Source organism: Triturus cristatus, chromosome 1_2, assembly GCF_964204655.1.
Source record: "Triturus cristatus chromosome 1_2, aTriCri1.1, whole genome shotgun sequence".
Lineage (NCBI taxonomy): Eukaryota > Metazoa > Chordata > Amphibia > Caudata > Salamandridae > Triturus > Triturus cristatus.
The window spans coordinates 229,657,214-229,683,891 of NC_140580.1; the positions used below are offsets into that span (position 1 = coordinate 229,657,214).

General features: G+C 46.3%; 1 protein-coding gene and 1 pseudogene across 2 annotated transcripts in view; one reads left to right on the forward strand and one right to left on the reverse strand.

Moving 5' to 3' along the window:
* Positions 1 to 5,540, forward strand: part of LOC146867092 (zinc finger BED domain-containing protein 5-like) — a 61,425-nt gene extending 55,885 nt beyond the window's left edge. For both annotated transcript variants that reach the window (XM_085614816.1, XM_085614817.1), the window contains one exon: positions 3,698 to 5,540. In XM_085614816.1, coding sequence (XP_085470942.1) covers positions 3,828 to 5,153 — 1,326 coding nt within the window. In that variant the 5' untranslated portion in view covers positions 3,698 to 3,827 and the 3' untranslated portion in view covers positions 5,154 to 5,540. The remainder of the gene's footprint in view (positions 1 to 3,697) is intronic.
* A 1,435-nt stretch (positions 5,541 to 6,975) lies between these two features.
* The window catches only part of LOC146867093 (cytochrome c oxidase subunit 7A1, mitochondrial pseudogene), a 91,625-nt pseudogene continuing 71,922 nt past the window's right edge, over positions 6,976 to 26,678 (reverse strand).

A 26,678-nucleotide genomic window follows, 5' to 3' on the forward strand; every position in this document is an offset into this window, starting at 1 on the left:
AATACTTCGGAGTCCGGCGGGAGCTTCGAAATGCAGACTGGCAAATTACTTCGTTGGTGTCTGCCAAGCAGAGGAGTCATTCCTTGACCCCAAGGGAGATTTCTTCAGTCCGACAGTCTTGAGTAGAGCGTCGAAGTTCCAGGATTCAGCTTCAGAGTTTCGTCCAGGGATATCTAAAGTTCTGGTTACAGGGTTTCCTTACTTATACCTAAGGAAGGGGTTGGACTAACTCTGGGGACCCACCTATGGGAGGGTTTGGAAAGAGGGGTGGCTACACCCATTTCCTTTGTCCAGTTTCGCCCCAGAGCAGGGGCTGGAAGCCCCTGAACCGGTTTGAGCTGGACTATGCACAGGGACACCAAATGTGCCCCCAGTGCATGACTTCAAAGCACTCAGACCCAGCCCCAATACACATAAGCCTGTCTGGGAGGTGGTTACACCTCCCTGTGACAGGAAAACTATTGTCCAGGCCTCCCCTGCCGAAGTTTCGGTCAGCAGCAGAAGGCCAGACCTGTGTCTGTGGCTGCAGCATCCATTTTGTGATGCCAGGGCTCTATTAAGTGTCTACCGGGTATACCAGTGCTGCCATGTCTCTCCCTCTAGAAGGGTGGGATCATACTCCCACACCAGTTCCTGGTGTGGGGGTAGGATTCCAAGGTGTTTGACACCAAACATGACATGTTTCCGTGCAGCCAGTCCAAAGTTAGCATTTACCGTTGGGTTATAATGCACTTAAGAGTATATGGTCAGGCTGCACTACAAACAGCATCAGAGAAGGGTCTCCGAATGCTACAGAGGGGTTCTGCTCATGCAGGGGCACCCTCTCACATAAGAACCAAGCACTCTGCCTTCAGGATTGATAAGGCCTGCCATAGGAGTGACATAGGTTTATATGTGTGTATATATATATAGTGATATATCACAGTAAGGGGTGCTGACACCACCTTACCCAGGCTGCAGTAGCAGACCTGTGGTGTCATTTTAGGTGGCTTTCCAGGGGTGGCATAATACATGCTTCAGCCCCTGGTAGGCCTCTGGGGTACCTATGCCCTTGGTACATAGTATACCATATACTAGGGCACAGCTTTCCAAACTGTGTGGCGCGACACGTTACTGTTTTGCGCCCCATGCGTAGGTGTGTCACGCAATGCGATGCGATGACGTCTGCAGGCAGAGATTAGGGGAATGCGACTCGAGCCTCACTCAGTGATTGCGGCGTGCAAGCGGAAGGCGCAGCAGCAGCGGAGCAGAGCCTCGTGGTCAGGAGCTCGATTCCTCTATACCGAGGCTCAGTGGGGGCATTGTCAGAGTCCCATTGGCGGTCTCAGTGGCGGAGTGACGCGGGCCTGGATACAGCGAGAGGCCGGTGGAAGTATTGACCTCCCCCCCTTCCGGGAGTGCTACGACGCTGCTCACAGCTCAGCCCTGAGCGCACGCCTTGCTGTTACACAGTGGCATCGGAGCCGCCTCTACCCCACCATCCCAGGCACTCACTCGGTAAGTAAGTTTTCATTTTATACTAACAGCAGTGAGTTCAACGACGGTCCTTGTGTGGAGAAAAGAGCATCTTTGCCTGCTTGTTATTTAGAGGAGGGTAAATGCAAATCTGTGTATATTGGACGTGCAGTAATTTTCTAGGGATCCAGTAACCGCGCTCAATGCAGTTCACATATATATTTTTTTTATTTGATAGGTAGCATGAACTTTTCATACCGAAGCAGCGTATCAGTGTGAATCAGAAATCTGAATGTGTGCAAAGGCCGTGCAAACCATCTTGCACGTTTTATTTGTTCTTTAACCAAGAGGGAGTCAGCATGAGGGCTTTTCTCTTCTACATAGGATGTCTGTTGATCAAGTGAATTATAGTGCCAGAATTTAGATTTCCTGGAAGCCTGTGAGGTAATCCCCAATTTGGAGCATAACTATAATTGAAAGGCGGGTGGTTGCATGTCATGTCGCATCAAAATCTGTTTTTGGTGCACCTCACTAGAAAGGCAGTACTAAGAGGGGTTCTGAAAGACCATGCCTGGACAGCAGCAGCTTGGAGAGAGTGACAAGTATCCGGTTTATTGGTCCCGAACCCCTGAAAAGGAAAGAGAATCTCTGAGGCCAATCCCTATTCTTCTTCACTGGCCCTCCTACTGTGCTCCCCTGCCCAGGTAGATCCTGTAAATGTGCATATTGATCCAATTTGAACCAGTCCACTGGCGTCCATCTGTCTTCCATGGCATGCTCAGTGACTGATTCTCCCCTGGAGAATACAGTGCAGGCTGGGTCATATGGCTTTTTTACGTGACTTTCAACCATGCTGAACAGCAGACGCGCTGCTCTTCAACATGGCTAAATGACATTGACAATGCCAATAGCTCTCGGATTGGTGCGGTCTATTGGCTTCAGCAATGCTTGTTTCTATTTCCCACTTCACTCTTCTTGGTATTTTATGGGAAACTATCTATTGACATTCATCTACATGATTCTATCTTGGTGCTAGGTACTATCTTTATGAGGTTAAGCAACCTTTTATCAGCCTAATATCTATCAGATAAAAAAACTCAGTGGGTCAGTATTTTGCCATGAAAAAACACAAATAAAATAATACATGAGAGGGTGAAAGTGGGAGGTGAGAGAAGCATATCAAAGAAGGAAAGAAACTTTAAAACAAATGAAATGTCTTTCCATACTTTACATCTTTACCGTCTCACGAAGTGAGCTAAAGAATGATGATGGATTCAACCTAGATCTGTGCCTGGGGGGGAGTGTCTGTACATTTTCAGCGCTCAGCACTCAACCCAAGCCAGACAGCCTGAGATTTAGACTTACCTGTGCATGCTTTGGTTCCTTAGGGAGGGTGAAAGTGGGAGGGTGAGAGTGGGAGGAGAGAGAAGCATATCAATGAACGAAAAAACTTTAAAACAAATGAAATGTCTTTCCATACGTTTACATCTTTACCGTCTCACAAAGTGAGCTAAAGAATGATGATGGATTCAACCTAGATCTGTGCCTGGGGGGGAGTGTCTGTACATTTTCAGCACTCAGTCCACCATCTCCTTGTGTTTGCTTTATTGTTTTATAGGCCAATCTTAAGTCCTATGATATTATTGACTAGATTGGTACTAGATTCTTGAAAGATGGCAGCCATTATTTTCAACACGGCTTGGGCAACAGTTTGATTTTCCAACCATTTTAGAGGTTTCAGAAACGTGGTCCTCCAACTTAATTAGAATTTCCCATGGGCAATGTTGGCGTGGTGCTTCCACCTTCAATGACCTGTTTTCCGCGTGCCGCACTGCTACCTTATTTAGGTTGCCTGTCTCTGATCCAGTCAAAACGGCTCCAGTATCATAGCAGAGCAATATGTGGTTGTTTATGGGATTATCTCTTGATTGCTTCCAGTTCAAATAAGTAGATTAAAAATGAGACATCGATTTGTTTTTTTAGGAAAGTAAGCAATCTATTTTGGTGGGAAAGACCATGGCATGGAAATATATTGGTGGGTTCAGGACAGCTCACTTGGCATCCTGAGTCTGCCAGAGCCAGCATCGATGCAGTTATTACTTCTGTCCCACCTTGTGCTGAGAGCTCTGATTTCACATGATTATCTGCTACTCAAATCCTGAAATGTTACTGGAGAGAATGAAGACTGTAAGCAAGGCATAAGATTGTTAAACTTCGTATCTCATGTTCTTCCTATCTCTAGATTTCCACATTTCTTCATTTTCCTGGAAGGCAAACAGAAACTCAAATTGGATAAGTTTATAATTCGGAATCGAAAAGCTGGTGACGATGCCGTTTGCGAAGAACAAAATGTAGCAGCTATTGAGCAAAGTATGCAAGAATCAACTGAACGGTCTGTCTCAGTACGTAAGAAGTGTAAAGGGAAAATCGTCAATCCCCGTTTATATAATAAAGCTTATATGGAACTGGGGTTCACATTTTCTGGTAATGAAAACCATCCTTGTCCCCAGTGTTTAGTTTGTGGGGAAATACTTGCAAATGAAAGTATGGTACCAAATAAATTAAAACGCCATTTTACCACAAAACACAGCCATTTGTCAGAAAAAACAGTAGAATACTTTATTGAGCTTGCAAAATCTAAAAGGAAGCAGTCTGCATCATTCACAAATAGAATGAAGACATCAGAGAAAGCTCAAAAGGCAAGTTACTTGGTTGCTCAAATGATTGCCAAAAACAAGGAACCACACACAGTTGCCGAAACCACCATAAGGCAATCTTGCATTGCTATTGTTCGAACAATGTTTGGGCCAGATTTTGAGATTGAAGTTAATAAAATCCCTTTGGCAGATAACACAATTGGAAGACGGATTCAAGATATGTCTGCTAACGTTAAGCTGCAAATGAAGGATATTTTTCAAGACGACAATATGATCTTTACATTGCAACTAGATGAATCAACAGATGTCAGTGGGTTAGCTCAATTACTGGTTTTTATACGTTTCATTCATACTGACAAAATTATTGAGCAATTCCTGTGTTGCCTAGAACTTCCATTGAGAACTAGAGGTGAGGATATATTTCAAACGTTAGATTTCTTCATGAAGGAAAATAATTTGCGCTGGTTAAATTGTGTCGGGATATGCACGGATGGTGCACCATCAATGGTTGGCTCAACAAAAGGTTTTATAGCTGTAGCAAAGAAAGAAAATGAAAATATCATATATACTCATTGCTTTTTACATCGCGAGGCACTAGTCGCACAAATCATTGGGAATGAATTAAGGGAAGTTATGGACAAAGTGATTCAAATGGTCAATTACATTAAAAGCCGACCTCTTAAATCACAAATATTTGCTCATATTTGTGAACAAATGGGGTCAAGGTTTAAAAAGCTCCTACTGCACACAGACGTTCGTTGGCTCTCAAGAGGTCGTGTGCTTTGTCGTGTATACGAATTGCGGGAAATGATGCTGAAACTTTTTGAGGACAATAAGCAGCACGAATTCTGCGGTCTAATTCAAAACAAACTTTGGTGCACAAAATTAGCATATCTTGCTGACATATCTGAACATTTGAATAAAATTAACACCAGTATGCAAGGAAAGGGAGAAAATATCTTAACAGCAGTAGATAACATTTTGTGCTGTGAGAGACAAAATAAAAATTTGGGAAAGGAAAGTGAAAGAAGGCAGTTTTGAAATGTTGTCCAAAACAGATGAATGCCAGATGAAATGTGATATCAGCCTGCTGATTGTTGACCATTTAACATTGCTCGGAGAGAAAGCTGAAATAAAAAATGATCGAAGTATGTTCATAATGCATGCAGAGGGTGATTTAGACAGCTTTTGGGTTCGTGTTACAAAAATGCATCCAAACCTAGGTAAAAAAGCGTTACAAATTCTCTTGCAGTTTTCTACTATATACATTTGTGAAGTATCCTTTTCAACGATGACTAACTTAAAGACACTGAAACGTGGATGCTTGAAAATGCTTGATGATGAAATGCGAGTGTCTTTATCAAATATTCAACCAAGTATTGACCATGTGTGTTCATCCTATCAGCCTCATATATCTCATTAAAATAGTAAGACAAGTGCTGTTGTTTTTATTCATATTTTGTAATTCTTGTGCTATGAGAGACAGTTAATTTTACCTCAAAGTGCTGAATGGAAAACATATGACTCTTCTTATTTTCTGTTGCCTTTTGGCAGACTGCGCAGAGGAAAGCGGTCCCACCTGAGTTCAATGTGCAGAGACCAGTAGATAAGTTGCATGATTGTTTTATCACTCACAATTCCCCCTTCCTGAACGGATTTTTGTATAACTCATATTCAGCAAGGCAGCAGGCGAACTTTGTGTGTGGTTGAAAGGGTTGGCAGTGCGTGCACCTGCCCTTTTTGTGCCGTAAATCACTGGGGCATGTGTCAATGTGTGCATGATTATATTCTTGTTTCATGCACAAACCTAACCTTGCTTACACTCAGTTTTGCCAGTCACTGTCTTTGTTTGAACAGATTAACAATTGCTTTATTAACCTTCCTGTTTTCTCTAATTTGCTTGGAAATGCACCATTTGCCCAATAATTTTAAAAAATATTCTCGGGGGGAGAACTCCCCCGAAACCCCCTTAGGTGGCTCGGGCTTGCTCGCTATGCTCGCTCGCATTACTGTGTCCCTAAAACAAATTCACCAAAAAGGTGTGTCACCAACATGAAAAGTTGGGAAAGCGGTGTACTAGGGACTCACATGGGTACCTCAGGATCCAATCTGTGGTGTACCTAAAGTACATGCAATCAATTTAGAGAGGTAACTGCTAGGCTGGGGCCCTGAATAGCAGGGTCCCAGCCAGACTAAAGTCGAAAAACAGTGAAACATCAGCAAAAAGAAGGGGCTAAACATGTGAAACAGGTCCTATTCTCCTACATCACTAGGCCAGTATACACAAAGCTTATAAACAAAGTGTTCGCCCCCTATACCTTATATCACAGTCTGGGACTAGACCATGTATATCCACACGTTCAAAGGTAAATAACGTGGCCCTGCCCGGCCTCCCTCGACCTTTGACGGCCTCAGACGGGCCCACCCTTGGCCCGGGCTTCGTCTGAGCACGTCCCACGCGTGTCCCGCGCTGCGGGACTGCTCACCAGTTTAAATAGCGCTCCTGCGCTCGATCAGTGATGGCGTTGTGAGCCCCTCCCCTCGCCAGCCACAAACCAAGAGAGCTGCTCTAAAGTGCTCCATGCTCAATTCCAGTGTCCTGGGGCAGGGGTAGAGGGTAAAGTGCTGTGTGCTCTTCCGTGCTCCTCACCGGATCCAAATGCGCGTCTCTGCAATCACAACCCGCACTGCGGGACTGCTCACCAGTTTAAAAAGCACTCCTGCGCTCGATCGGTGGTGGCGTTGTGAGCCCCTCCCCTCGCCATCCACAAACTAAAGGAGCAGCTCTAAAGTGCTCTGTGCTCAATTCCAGTGTCCTGGGGCAGGGGTAGAGAGTAAAGTGCTGCGTGCTCCTCCGTGCACCTCACCGAATCCAAATGCGTGTCTCAAGCAGAGACAGAGTCATGGTGATTCGGTAGAGAAGGATATCACCCACACCACCTTTCAGGTGCACTGGCAAGTTATTATCTGCCTGAATGATTTTCTGCTGCTCAAGGACTCGGTTTTGGATCCGGGGTCTACTGGATGTGGTAAATGCACAGAATAATCCCTTGCTTAATGCCTGAGTTTCTTCTTCGCGTCTTCGTGTTATGGGATATTGTGCCTTACAGTCTTAAAATACGGAAACACTTCTCGCCTTTGATCATGATGGGACTTTCCTTTAGAGCTGGCAGTCGCATTTTACTTCCGCCCGCTACAGCACGGGGTATAAGAAATTTAAACAAACACACCTCTATAACTTTATTGCAATTTCAAATTTGGTACAAGTTGCCTTCATGATAATGTACACTTACACAAAAATGGACATCAATCCAGAAATCTAACACTGACCATACAGGTGTGTTATGCAATCATAACCATATGTATTACACATTATTTGGGATAATTAAAATGTAATATAATGTAAAAATTGCACTTGACAAGGTGAAATGTTTGTTTTAAAATAACTGTAAAAGCAAAGTCAGTTCTAAACTTTTAATCAATTAATATATTTATCAATTTTACATTTTACCTTGTCTAGTCCATTTCCTGTATTTAAATAAATGTAATTCGGGCCATAAACACAACTGTATTAACACTTACAAAAATATGACACATCCATTTGTTGGTGTAAGTGCACCAAATTTTAAATGTCCATCACATACCTTAATTCAAGTTAAAATATGTAAATCAAATTTTAGTCATTAACAGTTCCAGGACTCAAAGAAGTAATACAAGTAAAATAATCTCAGGACAAACTTGGTGAAACAAATATATTTTTTCTTTAGAAATGAGATACGTCTCTCAAATCAAGATTAATGGATTTTCAAACATAAAAAAGTCAAAAAAGTATAAATGTCACAAAGACGTTGAAATGTTGCCCCAAACTTGCCTCCTAAACAGACTGCCAAAGGGGAACCTCCTTAGGAAGGGGCATCTTGTGGGAACAGAGCAGGCACCTCAAGGATCTTTCTTGGGAGGGGTTGGTTTGGGTTTGACAGGGTTATGGTAGGAGGGGTGAGAGAGGCTTGGGTTCGGGAGATAGAGGGAGCTGCAGTGTGTGATGTATCGTATTGTATTATAATTGAATTTATATAGCGCTTACTACCCCAGACGAGGCATCAAAGCGCTTTTTGGCGAGTAGCACGCTACTCCGGGACCCATAGCGGATTAGTGTTGAATTAGTATAGTGAAACATGCAAGTAAATTTTAAGTGGTGGTTAGGTTAGTCAGTTATTTGAATTCGGAAGGATAGCAGAAGGATAGAAGAGGAAAAAAAAGGTTTGTATTTATATAGCGCTTGTTACCCCTGATGGGGTGTTGAAGCACGCTACTCCGGAAACCCATAAAGGATTAGTGGTGAATTAGTATGGTGAAATATGAAAGTGATTTGAGTGGTGGATATTAGTCAGTTATGTGGAGTGAGAAGGATAGCGGACGGATAGAAGAGTTAGAAGGGTTTGCATTCATATAGCACTTGCTTTTCTGGCGAGTAGCATGCTACTCCGGAACCCATAAAGGATTAGTGTTGAAAATTAGTATAGTGAAATATGAAGTAATTTGAGTGGTGGATATGTTATTCAGTTATTTGGATAGAGAAGGGTAGGTGGCAGGATAGAAGAGGGAAAGAGGTTTGTATTTATATAGTGCTTGCTATCCCTGGTGGGGTTTTGAAGCGCTTTTTTGGAGAGTGGCACGCTACTCCGGAACCCGTAAGGATTAGTGTATAATTAGTAGGGTAAAACATGAAAGTAATTTGAGTGGTGGATATGTCAGTCAGTTATTTGGATTGAGAAGGGATAGGGAGGGGTATAAAAGGGAAAAAGGTTTGCATTTATATAGCGCTTGTAACCCTGATGGGGTGTTAAAATGCTTTATTGGCGAGTAGCACGCTACTCAGGAACCCATAAAGGATTAGTGGTGAATTAGTATAGTGGAATATGGAATTTGAGAAGTGAACATGTTAGTGTGTTTTTGATTGAAAAGGATAGTGGAAGGATAGAGGAGTGAAGGATTTTGATTTTTTTTTTAGGTCATAGCAGTAGGAGGAGGCTTTTGGATGAGTAAAAGGGATTTTGGAGGGGCAGAGTCAGAGGGAAGAGTTTAAAAAGGTTTGTTTTGAGGGGTTCGATATAGTAAAAGAGGTGTCAGTTGATGCAAGGAGGGGTAGAGTAGGAGAGAATCTAGAAAGGGATATTTTGGGGATCATAATAGTGGTATGGGGTTTGGGATAACTGAGAGAGTGGATGTAGAGGATATATTGATAGATATATAGGGTGAACGATAGGGTAGTGCATTGGAAAGAGTAGTAAAAAGAAGTTTGAGATGGGTCAGAAAGTTGGGCTAGAAGATATATTGAGAGAAGTGTAGGTTGAGAAATAGGGTAGTGCATTGGAAATGCTAAATTAGAAGAAAGTGATAAATATATAGATCCATAAGTACATTGAAAGTATATAGATGCATAAAGGAGGTAAGAATATGTAGATTAAAGATACTGATAGAGGTACAGGATGAGAAATAGGGTAGTGCATTGTAGTGAAGACATGGGATTAACTGCGTACCTTGCTAAATTAGCATAAGTTAGTATATGCTTGGCCGCCATTCTGCCACTTTCTGCAAATTACACTACATGGCTCTGTTCTCGTAAATACTCTGCTTGTGCTTTTACACATGAGAACTGTCTGCCTCTCACACACCTAGCTGTACACCGTACTCTTCTTCTGCACAGCGTGTTCAAGGTCAAAAAACAATGTATGCTGTTGATTTACTTTGGTCAGTCCCACGCCTATAGACATAACATGAAGCACAGCTGCACTACTGAAACCTGGGTGCTTTTAATACGGCATTAAATGCATGAGAAGGCACTTGGAGAAAACCTTTCCAACGAAGAAGCGCTGTGTTTGTCCTGGGATGTAATTCATTGCATCTAACTTTGGAGGTATGGGGTCCCCCTGGCAAACCCTAGAGGTCTTCTATAATTATAATAAAATAGCTTTTAGCACGGGGAGGGTGGTAAGGCGCTGTAGTCCTGTTTCCACTGTCATTATAATATGATTTCCCCTTTTGTGCTTTATGGAATTGTAACAATGCTGATTATATTGTTCTTATGCATTTTGCTGTTAGTATTGGCTCGTGTACTGCATTATAGAACACGTTAGTTAAAATAAACATTTTAAACTATACAGTGTCTCTGTTTACGTTGTGGACAAGTATGAGTGTTTGAACGAAAGAGTGTTCTTGTTTCCCACTACTCCTGAGACGAACAAAGTCGCATGTTCTAGGTTGTCTAATCATTGGTAGCTTCGCTGTAGTACGGAGAACGAATGAGACACTATTGCCAGTCGGATTGGGGTTCTACGTATTGAGGTGGGTTTTTTGGTACACCACAATACACCAAGGTCCTGGTTTCCTGTGCATAGTTCTGTGTATGTGCAGAATCCCTGCAACATGGCGCCCAACGTTTGGTCTGGTACTTATTGACGAGGCACTTTAGTAGTACTTGTGCTTGTCCACGATATTGTTAAAAGGTTTTATTATTCTTTTGAATTACTACCCTTTTGCGCTGCCACACATTAAGTTGTTTTAAATTCTTAGTCCTTATGGCTGATGTTGATATTGCGGCACATAGCCGCACACCACTCCGCCGTCATTTGAACACATATGGAGTGCCTGACGCGGGTATCACACTTATTATTGTGGTTGGTGCTGATCCAACTTACCGCTTTGAGGGGTTTTACTCTTGGGTAACCTTTCCGGCAGTGAATGGAGATGATAACTTGTTCCATGTTTACACTCACACTGCAACACCTAACGTATAGGCATATAGAACGCTTGAAGTTCCGATTTCGGCATGGCAACACCATATTTGGTTTATTGGCACCCTACCCCACACAGTGACTCAGGTCCGTTTAGGCCCTTTGTTCATTCCACGGCCACTTGGCCAGTTTTGGCCGGGTACACACCACATCCACGTTATCTAGCAGTCCCAGTAGACGAATTGCGTGTCTTGCACACCTCCTTAAACGAGGTGCATAGGGCTCTAGTACAATATGTTTCCCGCAATCTCCAGGTGGGAGCACCTGGCATGGCGGCGCAACCAGCTGGACCTTGCGGACTGACTATTAGTCCCGTAATGGTTAATTCGGTAATGGGCAAGCATCCAGAATAAGGATGATTTACCTTACTGGCTTGCTGAGAAATTTGACCAGCTGGAAGCGGTATTTCCAAGTACCACTCCTATGGAAAAACACGGAATTTTAACAATTAGTTTGCAGAAAGACTTAATACCAGAGGTAACCGATTGTGAAAATTGGGGTAAAGTGTTTGCGGCGGTATATGCAAAGTGTTTGGCACACCTTCTATGACTGTGCTACCCTCCGTGATTAAGCGTGTTCAAAGTGAGCACGCTCTGGAGGTGGTGGTTGAGTTAGGAATGAGGCTAGTCAGAGTGTTCGTCGTAGTTGCTGATCTCATCCTTGCGAACGCCAAGAGAGATGCAGTTAACTTTCAAGTGTCTAATGCTTTGCGTCTTGTCCCAGAGGAAGAGGAACCCCGTGAATGACCTAAAATTATTGCAGATGCTTATAAGACCATTGGATGCAATAGTTTGGGTGTTAAGCCTTTTGCTAGAATACCAGCACAACAGCAAACACAGACGGCGCAGTCTACTAAAGACGACCGTCCCATTTTTCATAAAAAGAATTGGAAAAATAAAAAGCAGGGGAAGCAACAACAGAAACAAGGGTCACTTGCAGCGTCACCGGTACCCGAGTCTTCTAAGCGCACTTATGATTGGCGCGACCGCACAAGAATTAGGTCTCCTGACAGGTTTCAGGTTCCTGATCAGCGTTCTCCTCGTTCTTCACAGGAAACATCAGGCTCACAGGCCGGTGGCGGAGAAAGCCAGGAGCGCGGCAGAGGTCGAGGTACCCCGCAAAGACGTGAGCAACCTCGTCAGACTGACGGAAAAGGAAAGCAAGACGATTTTCCTCATCAGCGCCCAATGTTTCAGAAAAAGAAAGTTGCTGCTTTAACAGCGAGATATGCCATAGACGGTGAGAACCCGGCTCCGGAACCTAACATGGGCAGTAACGCTGCTAGACAGTGCAGTAGAGGTTACAATAGTGCGGCAAACAACCGAGACTTTCATTACAGTTGAAACGGCTGACACCCGAGTGGCTCCCCCTGACAGATTATATGATATAGTACTTCTGATTGAAGGTGATATACAACATGTAGTTAAAGGGATTTTGTTAAGGAAAATCTGACTTCTTCATATGAAATCTTGTTAGCAGAGGCAGACTGGCCCCTTACTTTTGTTCTGGCCACTCCGCGAGGGGAGGCGGTAATCCTCCCTAGTTTTTCACAAAACGTCTCCAAAGAGCAAGCGATGGCTTTTGCAGAAGAGTGGACTTTGGTGCTTGCACCGGCTCTGTACCGTACTCAGGTGGGCTGGGATAAAGACTCTTCCCCGCATGAGATACCATTGCGGTCTATGCCACAGCCACAATCCCAATATCCTCTACGGCGTGAGGCAAAAGCTCCCATTTCTGAGATTCTAGATCAATTAGAGTATCAGGGAGTGACTGAAACATGTGTGTCACCGATGAATAACCCTCTCTTTACAGTAACCAAACCCGATGGGTCGTACCACTTAGTTTTGGATTACCGGCATTTGAACTCTCATTTTTGCATCTTTGCGGTTCAGAATACCCATAGTTCTGCTCTAGTAGACAGTCTTGTAGGTAAAAAATATAAAACTACGCTGGACATTTCCAACGGCTTTGTCAGTCATAATCTGTCACCCACAAGCAGTCAATGGACTGGTTTTACAGCCGGTGGAAAACAAAAACAATTTTGGCGTTTGGCCATAGGCTATAAATACAGCCCGGGCATATTTGCCGCCTGTGTCGTCTCATTGTTAGACGGCATAGACCCTGATGCCTACTCGTACGTTGATGATATTTATCTCACGGACGATGAATTATGGCCGCATCTTTGTCGCGTGGACCGTATCATAGTTTTGTTTGCGGACTACGGCTATAAATTTACAGTGTTGTTCCTGGGCTACAAGCTCAATAATGAAGGTAGAGGCTTAGCGCCACACTTCTTGGAGAAATGCGCACGTTTGCGATCTCCTACAACCCTGAAAAAATTACAGTCTTTGCTGGGATTTTTGAACTTCGGTCGAACTTACTTTCCCGAATATGCCCAGCATATCAAGCCGCTGTATGCTTCGATACAACCTAACTTTTCAAAAGCCTGCTGGCTTCCGGAACATTCAACTATCCTGCAATCTTTGCAGTCTGATCTTCTTGAATCTAAATACTTGTTAAGGCGTGATAACCACACAAACCTGGTGATACGAATTGTGCCAGGCGCAGTGGGCTTCACTTACTTGACATTTAATGAAGGTGCCACTGTACCTATTGCTTACAAATCACATTTGTACACTTCGGCTGAACTGCGTTTTTTAACTGTTGAAAAAGTCTTGACTGTGGTCCAGATGGCGATCCTGAAGGAACGCGCACTGGCGCAGGGGAAACGCATGTTGGTTGTGACATCATATCCTGCACTTGAAGCAGTGACGAAAGCAAGTGTACCGAACTCAAAGGCTTTGCATCCACATTGGATACAATGGGCTACTTCGTTGACCTCTCCTAATGTCATGTTTATCTTCGACTCCTCGCTGCAAACTCAGGAGTTTTTACAGTAGGAATTTGTTCATCCTCCTCCTCTGTCAATACGCCCGCTTGAGGAGTACCATTGTATCATTTACACCGACAGTTCAGCACAACCAGCGACCAGGTCAAAGCATTCGTATGCAGCAGCATGCGCTATTGTGGCAGGTACCATAGTGAATGGAGAGTTCAAGTCCAGTGTTGTGCACACGTAGGCACTAGGTGACTGTACCGCCCAGTTAGCGGAACTGCGCGCTCTGGTTCTTGCATTGGAGTTTGCTGATCCTAATGTGCCTACTTTGATTGCAAGTGACTCTTACTACTGTGTTAAGTCTTTTAATGACAACTTATTCTTTTGGTCTCAGAATGACTATAGTGATTCTAAAGGCAGTGCAATTAAGCATAAAATGCTTTGGGTTTGAGTCGCAGATCTTAAAGAACGTCTGCCTCTCACACATGTAATTCATACTCTTGGCCACCAGCACGTAGGAGTACACGTGATCGGCAATAGTTAGGCTGATGAAGCAGCTAAATCAGCAGTAGCCACTTGTTCAGTTACCGCAGTTACATGATCCATGAATAAGATTAATAATGACATTTTGGGAGGAGGAGCCTAGCGCGCAACCAAGATGGCCGCGTAGGTGCGAGGCTCCCGAGGACCTCCGCAACCTCCTACATTTATCCTGTATTCATCCTGCCTCGGTTGAGGGGACTGTGTTGGTGAGCCTGAGCTGAGGTGGTACCCGTTTCTCGTTCTCAAATCGGACCTCGGGTGCCGGAGTGAGCACCGATTGAAGTTTGCGGCCTTCTCCTCGCCGGACCCCGGATTTGCGCTGGGGGGTGACCTGGTGGCAAAGTGAACAACAACGGCGGGCTGGGCCTGGCGGGTCGCGTACCCCGCACTTTCGCTTTCACTTTCGCACCCCCTCGCCTTCTCTGCGAGTGAGATCGCGGAGCTCTTTGCGTTGGTGTGGCCTCGCTGGGGGACCCTGCCTGCCTGCCGGCTGTGACCCACCCCGCCGATCTGGGGTGGCCCCCCCCGGAGCTCGTGGCCCCGATTGCCTGCCCTCTACGGCGTCGCTGGTGCGAGTGTGAGAACTGTGGCGATGGCCACGAAACAAGATGGAGATCAATCAAAGACCAAGTCGACCCGGCGTGGCGCCGTACATCAGGCCAACATCATGGACCGCTATACCCTCCAGAGGGGATCTCCTGGCAGACCACACAAGTCCTCTGAGGGCCCTTCTGATGCCCCGGACTTGCCCACGGATCTGACTCTGCAAGACGTCATGGGCGCCATTGCCGAGATGAAGGCCTCGGTGGGCCAGCGGTTCGATACCCTGGCACATAAGATCGACGTGGTCCTCGTGGATGTTGGCCTGGTGAGGGCTGATCTCTCTAAGACCAACGACCGGGTTGATTCTTTGGCCCAAACCGCATCGGGCCTCACGACTGAGGTGGCGGCCCTACAATCGGAGGTGCGCCGACTTCGTCAGGCGAGTGCACTTATGGATCGGCGCCTTGAGGATTCCGAGAGTCGGCCCGGAGGAACAACATCCGCATCATCGGGGTACCCGAGGGACGGGAGGAAGCAGCGGCGGATCTATTTGTGGAAGACCTGATCGCTACCCATCTCCAGCCTCGGGGACTGAGTAAATTTTTTGCCGTGGAGAGGGCCCACAGAGTTCCCGGGGGAAGGCCGAAGGTCGGAGCCCCTCCGCGACCTCTCATTGCCCGGATTTTTAACTTTCGGGACAGGGACGCGATCTTGCAAGCCTCCAGACTGCAAGGGCCGATTAAGCTGGAAAATATGGAGGTGAACTTTTACCCTGATTTTACCCAAGCGGTCCAAAAGCAGAGACTGAGCTTCCTGGGCGTCAAGCGCCGACTTCGGGACATGAACCTAAAATATGCCATGCTCTTCCCGGCCAAGCTGCGAGTGGAGGTGGATGGTCGCACGCACTTTTTTGATCGTCCCGAAGCGGCCGGGGACTGGCTGGATACTCTGTCTGGGGATCGTGATCGAGGTGGCGGGGGGGGGGCGGCGGGAGGAGACGGCCCACTGGATCGGGACTGAGGGGTTGATATTGGTCCTCACTCTGGACGACTATGATGCCACTTTCGACCAAGCTTCTGTCTTTGTTCTTTCCTCTCCCATGGAAGTTGGGTGGGGTCTGGAAGGGGTACTCTTTCCTCCTCTAGGGGGTCTAGCTAGTTTCATTATATAGGGGCGACAGGCACACTGCAAGTTGGGGGGGCTGTCCGGGCTCGTGCAGGGGTGCAGGGAGGGGGGAGTTTTGTTGGGGCGGGTGGGTTGGGGTGGGGTGTTGTTCGTTTACACCACAAGGCAAATGTATCATTGTGTTATCTCTAAAGTGGTCTCTGGGGGACGAGTGATGGCTTCTGTTTATGATGGGGGGTAGGGGACTGAGTTTGTTGTCCTGGAATGTTAATGGACTGGGGGACAGGATAAAACGAGGTGTGGTCCTGCAGTTCTTGAAGCGAATTTCGCCCGATATAGTTTTTCTGCAGGAGACACACCTCATTGGCAACTCCTTTCGTGCTATGAATCGACGGGGCTACCGCCTTGTGGCCCATTCGGGCTTCACGTCTGGTTCAAGGGGTGTGGGCATTATGGTTAAGAACTCGCTCCCGTTGGAGATTGATGAGGTGCTCCATGACGACAGGGGACGTTACACGGTTTTGGTGGGCAGAATGGAGGGCAGAGTGGTCGTTTTTGTGTCAGTATATATCCCGCCGGGGCTGCAGACGACCACCTTTGCGGACCTGGGGCGCCTCCTCCTTGGCCTTCCGGAGGGGATTCTAGTGGTGGGGGGGGATTTTAATGCTGTGGTTTCCGGAACGGTGGACCGTCACCCCCCTAGGGATCTCCCCCGGGCCCAGGCGTGGTTGCCTGGCCTCTTGGATACCTTGGGGCTGGTGGATTGTTGGCGTTTGAAACATCCTACGCAGCTACAGTACACCTTCCATTCCAGGGCTCATGGTAGTCTCTCACGGCTAGATTATGTCCTGGTTCCGGCGGCTCATGTGGGGAGGGTGGGAGAGGTGAGCCATTTGGCACGGGGTATCTCGGACCACTCCCAGCTCTTGTTGCGCTTTGATATTCTTTCGAGGGGAGAGGGTAGGGTGGCCCCGATTAATCCCTGGTACCTGCGTGACCCCACCATTCGCGCGGAGCTGGTTAAATCCCTTAAGCGCTACTTTGACGAGAATGTGGGGTCTGTGTCGTCGGCGGTCTCACTGTGGGAGGCGTTCAAAACGGTACTCCGGGGAGAGGCCCTGTCCCTTATTTCCCACTCCCGGAGGCGCGAGCAGGAGGAGGTGACCCGTGTTGAAGCTGAGATAACCGAGTTGGAGGGTGATCTAGAATATGGGGTGACGGATGATAAATTACATGTTCTCCGACTCAAGCAAGCGGCCTATAAGGCCCTCGTCACGGAGGCGGCCAGGGGCCTCAGTAGAGAGCAACAGGGGAGACTGTACGATGTGGGTGAGAAGGCTGGTAAATTGATTGCGTGGCTGGACAAAAAGGAGAGAGCGAGTCGAGTTGTCCCTTTGATTGAGAAACAGAATGGTGTGTGTGTCACTGAACCGGAAGAAATTGTTTCTTGCTTTGCAGACTATTTCCGGGGGGTGTATTCCCCGGTGTCCTCCCGCTCTGAAGAGGATTCCCATGCCCTGCTCAGAGATATAGTGCTGCCTTCCCTTTCGGAGGAGGACAGAGTGTCGTTGGACGCCGCTCCAACTTCTGAAGAAATTGCCCTCGCCATACGCTCGGTTGCTTCCGGCAAGGCCATGGGTCCTAATGGTCTTCCCATCGAGTTGTATAAACTGCGACCGGATACGCTGGCACCACATCTCCGTGCTATGTTCCTTGCGGCCCACTCGACGGGTTCCCTCCCGCTAGACCAGCGTCTGGCTACAATTGTGGTTATCCACAAGGAGGGGAGGCCGCGGGACCGAGTTACATCCTATCGGCCCATTTCGTTATTGAATGCGGAGCCCAAAATTCTTGCCAAGGTGTTGGCCAATCGGCTGGTCGGCGTAGTGTGTGACTTGATTCACCAGGATCAGTCCGGCTTCATCCCCCATCGCAACACAGCGCTTAACCTGCGGCGTTTGCATGGGGTGCTCGCACGTGTCCCGTACATACGGGAGCCGGCCATCTTGGCGTCCTTGGACGCCACTATGGCGTTTGACACACTGGAATGGCCATATATTTGGGCGACGCTCGTGAAATTTGGGTTTGGCCCTGGGTTTATCAGTTGGGTGAAATTGTTGTACTCTGGCCCGCTGGCACAGGTGGTCGTGAACGGTAGAGTATCGGCTCCGTTCGAGCTGGGCAGAGGCACGCGGCAGGGTTGCCCGTTATCGCCGCTCCTTTTCGCGCTCGCCTTGGAGCCCCTGGCGGAGTGGCTGCGGTGGGAACCTTCTATTCGTGGTCTCCGCTGGACCCCCGAGTATGAGGACCGCGTATCTCTATACGCTGACGATATTCTCCTGTACCTGGCTTCCCCACGTAAATCACTGATAGTACTGGTTGATGTATTGCATTCATTTGGTCTTAACTCCGGCCTTGTCATCAACTGGGCTAAATCGTGCATCTATGTTCTCTCTGGGGAGGATCCTATCCTTCCGCGGGGCTGTCCTATCCAGATCGCCCCGCGGGGATTTCGGTACCTGGGTGTCTTCATTACCCTGGATGCGGAGGCCCGATATAGTCAGAACTTGCTTCCCCCCCTCCAGCGCCTGAAGGAGGATGTCGCACGTTGGAGGCGCTTGCCGCTCTCGCCGCTCGGCCGGGCGGCATTGTTTAAGATGATGTCGCTGCCGCGTTTCCTGTACGCTCTGCAGAACACAATGGACGTCGTCCCGGCGCGCTACTTCCGCGAAGTGGAGAGTTTGCAGCGCCGCCTGTTCTGGGAGGGGAGACCGCGTATCGCCCAGGCGAAGCTGACGCTCCCGTGGTATGACGGGGGGATTGCCCTCCCGGATATCAAACGGTATTATTGGGCCTCCCAGCTGGCTGTGATTAATCACGGCATGTACGGGCCCGCTCTAAACCCGGCCTTTGAAATGGATAAGATGTTACTGCCGGGTGGTGATTATAACCGAGCGCTTTACTCCAGCTCGCTCGACGCACGTCTGACGGGCCCCACGCATGTCATGGTACGAGTGTGGCACGCGGCTAATGTAGCGATGGGGTGGAAAGATCGTTTGACCCGGGCGTCGCCACTATACGCATCTGAGCAGTTGGGCACCCTGTGGACTTCGAAGGGCTTCGAGAGGTGGGACATGATAGGCATCAGCAGGGTGGGTGATCTCTGGACTAGGGGGGGATTCAAAACGTTCGAGATGCTGCAGACGGAATTCCAGTTGCAGGACAGGGAGTACTTTCGGTATATGCAGATCCGTCATGCGCTAGGCTCCGTCTTCCCGGATGTTGCCTCCATCCCGGAGTATTCCCCTCTGGAGGACAGAGTGCTAGATGGACATGTACCGGAAAGCACGATTTCACTAATCTATAAAAAACTTATTAATGACCGCGCGGGATTGCTAACTAGCCTTCGTGAGGCATGGGTTGCCGATGGATTGGAGCTGGACGACGAGGACTGGGTCTCTGCGGTGGCCTCCCCGAAAGAGGTGGCCATACCGGCCCGCCTTCGCTTCGTCCAGCTCAAGATACTCCATAGGGTCTACGTCACGGGGCCCAGGCTATTGCGTATGGGCTATGCTGTGGACGGGCTGTGTAAGCGTGGGTGTGGTTCTTTGGGGACCTTTCTTCATATTTTGTGGGACTGCCCGGAGGTGGAGCGATTCTGGCGTGGTGTGCATGAGGTCCTGCGGGTGGTTACGCGTGTGTCGCTGCTGCCTGAAGCGAGGAGATGCCTTCTGAATGTGTGGGAACCAACCGACTACTCGGCGCCACAGACGTGGTGGGTGACTCTGGGATATATGGTGGCCAAACGCGACATTGCCCAACTGTGGGGTTCCCAGAGGTCGCCGACCGTCTCGGCCTGGAAGGACAACATGGACTGGTGCATGTTTCGGGAAAAGGTGGTGTATGTTGCGAGAGGTAAGCCTGGGACATGGGTGAAAGTATGGGGCCCCTGGAACGCCTACCGCGGGGGAATCTGTACCCCGCCATTATTGCCCGATCCGTCTCCGGCCCCGTCCCCTTAGCCGGTTTAACGCCCCGGTACCGGGCACTGAGTCCACCTAGTCCCTGTCCTGACCTTTTCCCCCCCTTGATACTCCTATGGATTGGTAGGGTCCCCCTTCTAGGGGAGCACATGTTGCTGTTTCCGATTGTGGGTTGCCTTGTGGATTTGTTTCCTGTTGGTATTTATATCAAAAAGAAACCGTTATATGGGGTCCGGATGGTGTGGCTATCAACGCTGCTAACTCCTGTGCATTTCCCTTTGCCGCAGCATGCGCGCTATTGTTTGTACCATATGCTCCTTCTGTTTGCTAGCGGCCGGCCTGAAGGTTGTAGGCCCATCTTTGTATATTTTTTTAATTTTGTAATAAACGGTTTCAAAAAAAAAAATAATAAAAAAAAAAAAATAATGACATTTTGGCAGCGATAGCTGCTACTGAGAAGGGAGGTAATTACCCACAGTGTTTCCCTTCAAAATACTCTGATCATTTAAGTCCCAATAAAGTTCCTTATGTGAGAATTCATGACGTTGATGACAGGTTGATTCCCAACGCGGACCGCAGACTTTCTCTGATAACAGCCGCACACAAAGGCATGGCCTCAGCCCATGCTGGCATTTCTGCGACTGTTTCTATTTTACAGCAGACTTACTGGTGGCGTGGTTTATATAGGCAAACCTGTAATTTTGTGCTTTCTTGTGACATTTGTCAGCAGATTAAACCTTTGACGGTGACATTCCCACCACAAACACAGCTGTGCATTTCTAATAAACCTTTCTGATGTGTTTATCTAGATCACTGCGGTCCATTTTCTTAAGATACTGCCCATAAATTCATCTTAGTTGCAGTTGATTCGTGCACACATTTTCTTTGGGTATGGCCACAATGCAGTGCTGACACACGAACTGTCATCAGGGATTTGCATGTCTTTGTGGGAATTTTCGCATGTGGCACCTTTCATTCAGACCAGGGTCCCGCGTTCGCCTCTAAGGCGTACGAGGATGCCATGAGGTCTTTGGGAGTGCAGGTCAAATTTCCGTCTCCATACAGGCCTGAGCACAACTCAGTTGTGGAGTGAATGAACCGTGACTTAAAGGAATCCTTGACAGCTAGAATTTTAGGTACTGGCAGGAACTGGTTCACCCATTGATATAGCGTACTACGTGCACTAAATAATCTCCCTAGAAGATCTCTGGGTGGTCGGACCTCATACGAAATGCTCTTTGGCATGAAAATGTTTGTGCCTGACCTTGATGGTCTAGACATGGCAGCGGCTGCCGCATCCTTTGACGTAGATAATCATTCTGCTGTATTACAGAAACTACAAGAGACTTGTGACAGTCTTGCAAAGGAACGCATACCCTCCGCCACTGATGCTGTGCTGCAGATTCCGGTAGTCGGCTGGCTACCCAAATTCGGAGACCTGGTCCGAGAGTAGGTGGAGAACAAAAAAGAGTTTGGCCTGTCTTATCGTGCACCTTTCCCAGTGCTTGACCTGTCATTTTACCACCACTTCCTGGTCGCAAAGACAACAGATACATCTCAGTGGACAATGTCAAGCTACAACGTCTGGCCGATCCTAAATAGTATGACACCAGCTGCTTCCCATCCAGTAATATCTAGGACCCCAGTTTTGGCCGCTTCGAACAACACCCAGCGTGACGCTGCCATAGAGATGGACTCTGTTACTAATCCCTTGAAAACCCCCCCGGCTTCCAGTCCAAATGAAGAAACTGAATATGCTTATCCCACTACAGAGTTATTGCCTGGTTTACAATCGGATACCCTTAACCAGTCACGTTTTTCTTTTGACTCAAACTCCACATCAATAATATCCCCTACCCTATTCTCTATTTATGTCACCTGGTTTAAACAAACTTATTTGGTTCCACCTTGGACATACATCTGGTTGGTGCTCATCGCCATTTTTTTGTTCATGTCAATTAGATTTGTGACATTTTGTTTCCTTCTGATCAATGGTCACTACCTATCTGAACACTCTGCTGTAAAACTGGTTGATGGAACTTTGGCTCCGCACTCTTCTTCTCACATCATGAAAAGAGACCAGACTTTTGTCAACATCTCCGACTGGCCAGTTGCGGATGGAATAGTTTGGGATGCAGTGAAGTTCTAAATTCATGACCCTACCGAGGTGGTTAATGTTCCAAATGTTCTTCATGTTTCTATGGGAGATGTAGTGAAACACAACATACGCTCTGATGATTGGGATGTACAGGCTGTATAATCTTTGTTTTCAGATTTGAAGTATTGTGCTGCATTTGATGCTGAAGATTTAGATTTGAATACTGGAAATTAAACTGATTTGTTTTGCTACCAGCATTATGGACATCATTATCTGCATAAAGCTAATACATTTAGAAATGTTTTTAATTACACACAGTGGGAAAATTGCCCGGTTCCCTTGGAAGGCAGATTTTGAAGAAATGTACCTATTTTACTGATTTTAACAAATCCAAACCTGAGTCCTTCTATTTCAGATTAAATACTTCATCCAATTCTAAAGTGATGCTCACCCACACTAAATTAGTGTATTCCAAATCCTTTATTGATAAATTGTTGGTGGGTGGCTATGAACTGTGGAAAGGTACAGTAGATTTTAAATATGTCTGGGGTTCTAGATCCTGGCAGGTGCAGGGCACAGAAGCTTTACATCGCGCGTGCCTCATCCCAACTCAGATTCTGTTTTTAAATAATTCGATCTATTAGACTACTTGTTTAAGATTGGCTACATCAAAGCAAAGGAATGCCCCTACAATTCCTGCTCTGGCTACTGGAGCAGTCATACCGATTTTGCCATTGAAGATTTGCAATCGTTGTTTACAAATGATACCTTTAATATTTCTAGTTCAGATCCACTAGGTTGGTTGGTTTGGCAAGCAAGTTCTGATTCTTGCCAACTCCATTTTCATCGGTACAAAAGGGGGTGGTGATGGACGGAGCATCAGAACCAATCAAACACTCACACCCAGTCAACAGATCTGGGTTTGATCCATCACCGTTCTTTAGCCCACTCTGCCACCCCAGTTCAGACATGGCCATATGCAAATCAGTCTGACCCTGTGCCTCATAGGAACAGTCCAGCCCAACTCCATTTTCATGGCAAGGCCCCTGGATATACACAAGATCGACCTGATTCATGTTTTTCTAGCTCCCATTCAGTTACTACCTATTCAGTAGTCAAGTTATGTCAGAATTGGTTACAACACTAAAGTCAGTAAAACAACATTTGTCGTTGTTGTTAGGTGACGTTGACTTGACAGATTTTATAAACGGGCCTCCTGGTCCTAGGTTGAAAATATTTATTTATGCAATTTACAATGAAATCTGGAAGCTATCCCAAATTGAAGCTGCTTCTTGACTCAGGGCGATAGACCAGGCTAATTTAGAGAAAGTACTTGCAGTTGTTGATAATAGTATTAACACACTTTCTTCCCGCATTTATACATTGGATAATATTGTTTCATCTGTTGTTGATATTGTACATGATGAAGTGTCTGTTTTGTATCATGGTCAAAATCAATTGCGTTCAATTATGCAGTTTGCATGGACATTGCAGACTCTGAAGATGGGGAAAGTTCGATGGGATTATTTGAACGCGTCATCTTTATTTTTACCTTTTAACTTGACAGATAAACAGCAGTTATGTCCATGCAGGATGCTACATACACTCTTTTACATATTGTAAAGTTGGACCCTTTACCATTCTCTGTGGCCGAAACAGACTCAGCTTTCTGGCTCATCATGGGGTAATACCCTTGCCTTTTACTTTGTTTAAATGTAGTTCATGTATGAAACATTATCCCCTCGGCCGCTTTGAACCCTTAGGTAGTTCATTCCTTCATGAGGTGTGGTCATTACCATTCACATACAGATGCCTACGGGATGACAAAGAGGTTTACCTTACTGGGGAATCATGTGATTCATCGCCAGATCATTTTCTTGTTTGCAAAAAATATACAGTTGCATGGCGCTTGTAACCTTACGGCCCCAAATCTGACGTGTGTTTTAAAGGATAATCCAGTGCCAGCTATTACACTTACTTTTACTCTGCTCGCAAACGGTAGTTATCTGCTGTTAAATAATGAGGACTGCTGCGGCATGCTTGCCGGCATCCCTTAATGTGACAGTCTCACAACGTTTGGTTTGCTGTAAAAATTTACTTTTTCCACCCCCACACGGGAGGCTTGATCTCTCAATTTGGCCTTCCATTCCGACCTTGAAGGCAGAGTTCAATAAATTGAACAGAATAAGAGCACTATTATCCCAAAACGAAGTCGTGCTCACATCTGCCCGTGAGACATTCGTCCTTCACGTGGCAAATACCCGGACAAAGTGCAAGCCCTTCTTAATACTGACCTCCCACTGCATTTCGGTGTCTTGATTCATACCATTTTCAATGCCTCTCATACTACAGGCATGGCCCATTTTTTTTAACTTGTGGGCTCTGGCCTTGTGACTTCTTTCCAAACTATATTTGTTGTGATACCGGCATTTATTCATTCTATTTTTTCAGTATCTTCGGTGGGTTGCCACTGTTACTTGCCTTAGCTTCTGGAGTTCTGCTGTTGATTTTCCTGCTGCGAAATGGCTGTTCCTCCTGTGGCCCTACACAGCCCAGACCGGCTACTGATGCTTCGTAGCCGTATGCTTGAATGCTACGGCACTCTACCCCTGGCCAATCTCAGCGTGGCTTATGAATTATCCTTTTGTGTCGCATACTACACTTGCATGCAACTAGTCTTCACCCGCTTCGAATGTTCTTTTGAATGGGCATTGGATCTTTGCCTCTCCAATACGGTGTCTCCTGCACCGGATTTCGATCTGCTATTGAGTTCCTTAGTGGCTCATGAGCAAGAATGTTCTGGTGTTGGGATTATGGCCTGCGCGGCTGCGCTTGGAGTTTTGGCGCAATGGGATATCTGTGCAGTGGCACAGGATTTCCTACAACGAAGTTTTATAGAGCATCATGCAAGTTGTCCAGTAATGGTGCTAGAGGCACCCATTGTTGAGAAACTCGTATGTTCATTCTGTTTACTCGACTGGATGGCGTCTCTTTTTTCTGACAATAACAATGACTTCCTCCTGGAGGCTGTTGCAACTTTCTGCTCATACACCTTGATGTATTAACTTGGCTTGCGCCCATTGTCTGCTGGATTTTTAAAATATATTTGTGGTCTTTAATACAAATTAATTTTTTTGCTCTCCCTCAGACACTTGTGCCAAATTGCAAATTAACTCTCTTTGCCTCAATTTGAATTCACATCCATATAGATGCTCTTGATTCTTGCTTGCACTTCTTGAACTCTGTATTCACCAAAGACCACTGACCGTTGGCCTGACCATGGGAGGGTGTAGTGAGGACATGGGATTAACTGCGGACATTGCTAAGTTAGCATAAGTTAGTATATGCTTGGCCGCCATTCTGCCGCATTTTGCACACAACACTACATGGCTCTGTTTTCGTAAATACTCTGCTTGCGCTTTTTCGCATGAGAACTGTCTGCCTTTCACATATCTAGCTGTACACCGTGCTCCTCGTCTGCACAGCGTGTTCAAGGTCGAAAAATAATGTATGCTGTTGATTCACTTTGGCCAGCCCCACGCTCATAGACATAACATGAAGCACAGCTGCACTACTGAAACTCGGGTGCTTTTAATATGGCATTACATGCATGAGAAGGCACTTGGAGAAAACCTTTCCAACGAAGAAGAGGTGTGTTTGTCCTGGGATGTAATTCATTGCATCTAACTTTGGAGGTATGGGGTACCCCTGACAAAGCCTAGAGGTCTTCTATAATTATAATAAACTAGCTCTTAGCGTGGGGAGGGTGGTAAGGCGCTGTAGTCCTGTTTCCACTGTCATTATAATTTGATTTCCCCTTTTGTGCTTTAAGGAATTGTAACAATGCTGATTATATTGTTCTTATGCATTTTGCTGCTAGTATTGGCTTGTGTACTGCATTATACAGCACGTTAGTTAAAATAAACATTTTAAAATATACAGTGCCTCTGTTTACTCATGCTGTGGACAAGTATGAGAGTTTGAACGAAAGAGTGTTCTTGTTTCCCACTACTCCTGAGAGGAACAAAGTCGCATGTTCTAGGTTGTCTAATCATTGATAGCTTCGCTGTAGTACGGAGAACGAATGAGACACTATTGCTAGTCGGATTGGGGTTCTAGGCACTGAGGTGGGTTTTTTGGTACACCACAATACACCGAGGTCCTGGTTTCCTGCGCAAAGTTCAGTGTAATTGCCGAATCCCTGCAACAGCATTGGATATGCTTTTTAAGGAGAAAAGTAACAGATACACAGATCCAAGTACATGGAAGCTACATAGACGCACAATGGAAGCAAGTACATGTAGACCAAAGCTGATTTTTAAAATGTATTTATTTATTTATTTATTTTAACAACATCATTATTCTACATGCTTATACAAAGCAATAAACAAAGATAGGTACATATCTATAGTGAAAATAAATGCTTATATCTAGAGGGCTATGCTGTACATTTCTGTTTGCGTATGGTGCTTATGTGGGGAAGAGCCAATTCTTGAGTAGTTTTCTGAAGATAAGGTAGTTGTCGGTGAATCTTATATTGGGGGTAAAGAGTTCCATAGTTTGGCTGCTTGGACAGAGAAGGATGTGCCTCCCATGGTTTTTATCTTGTATCTTGGGATTTTGAGGCGAGATGCCGCTTTAGAG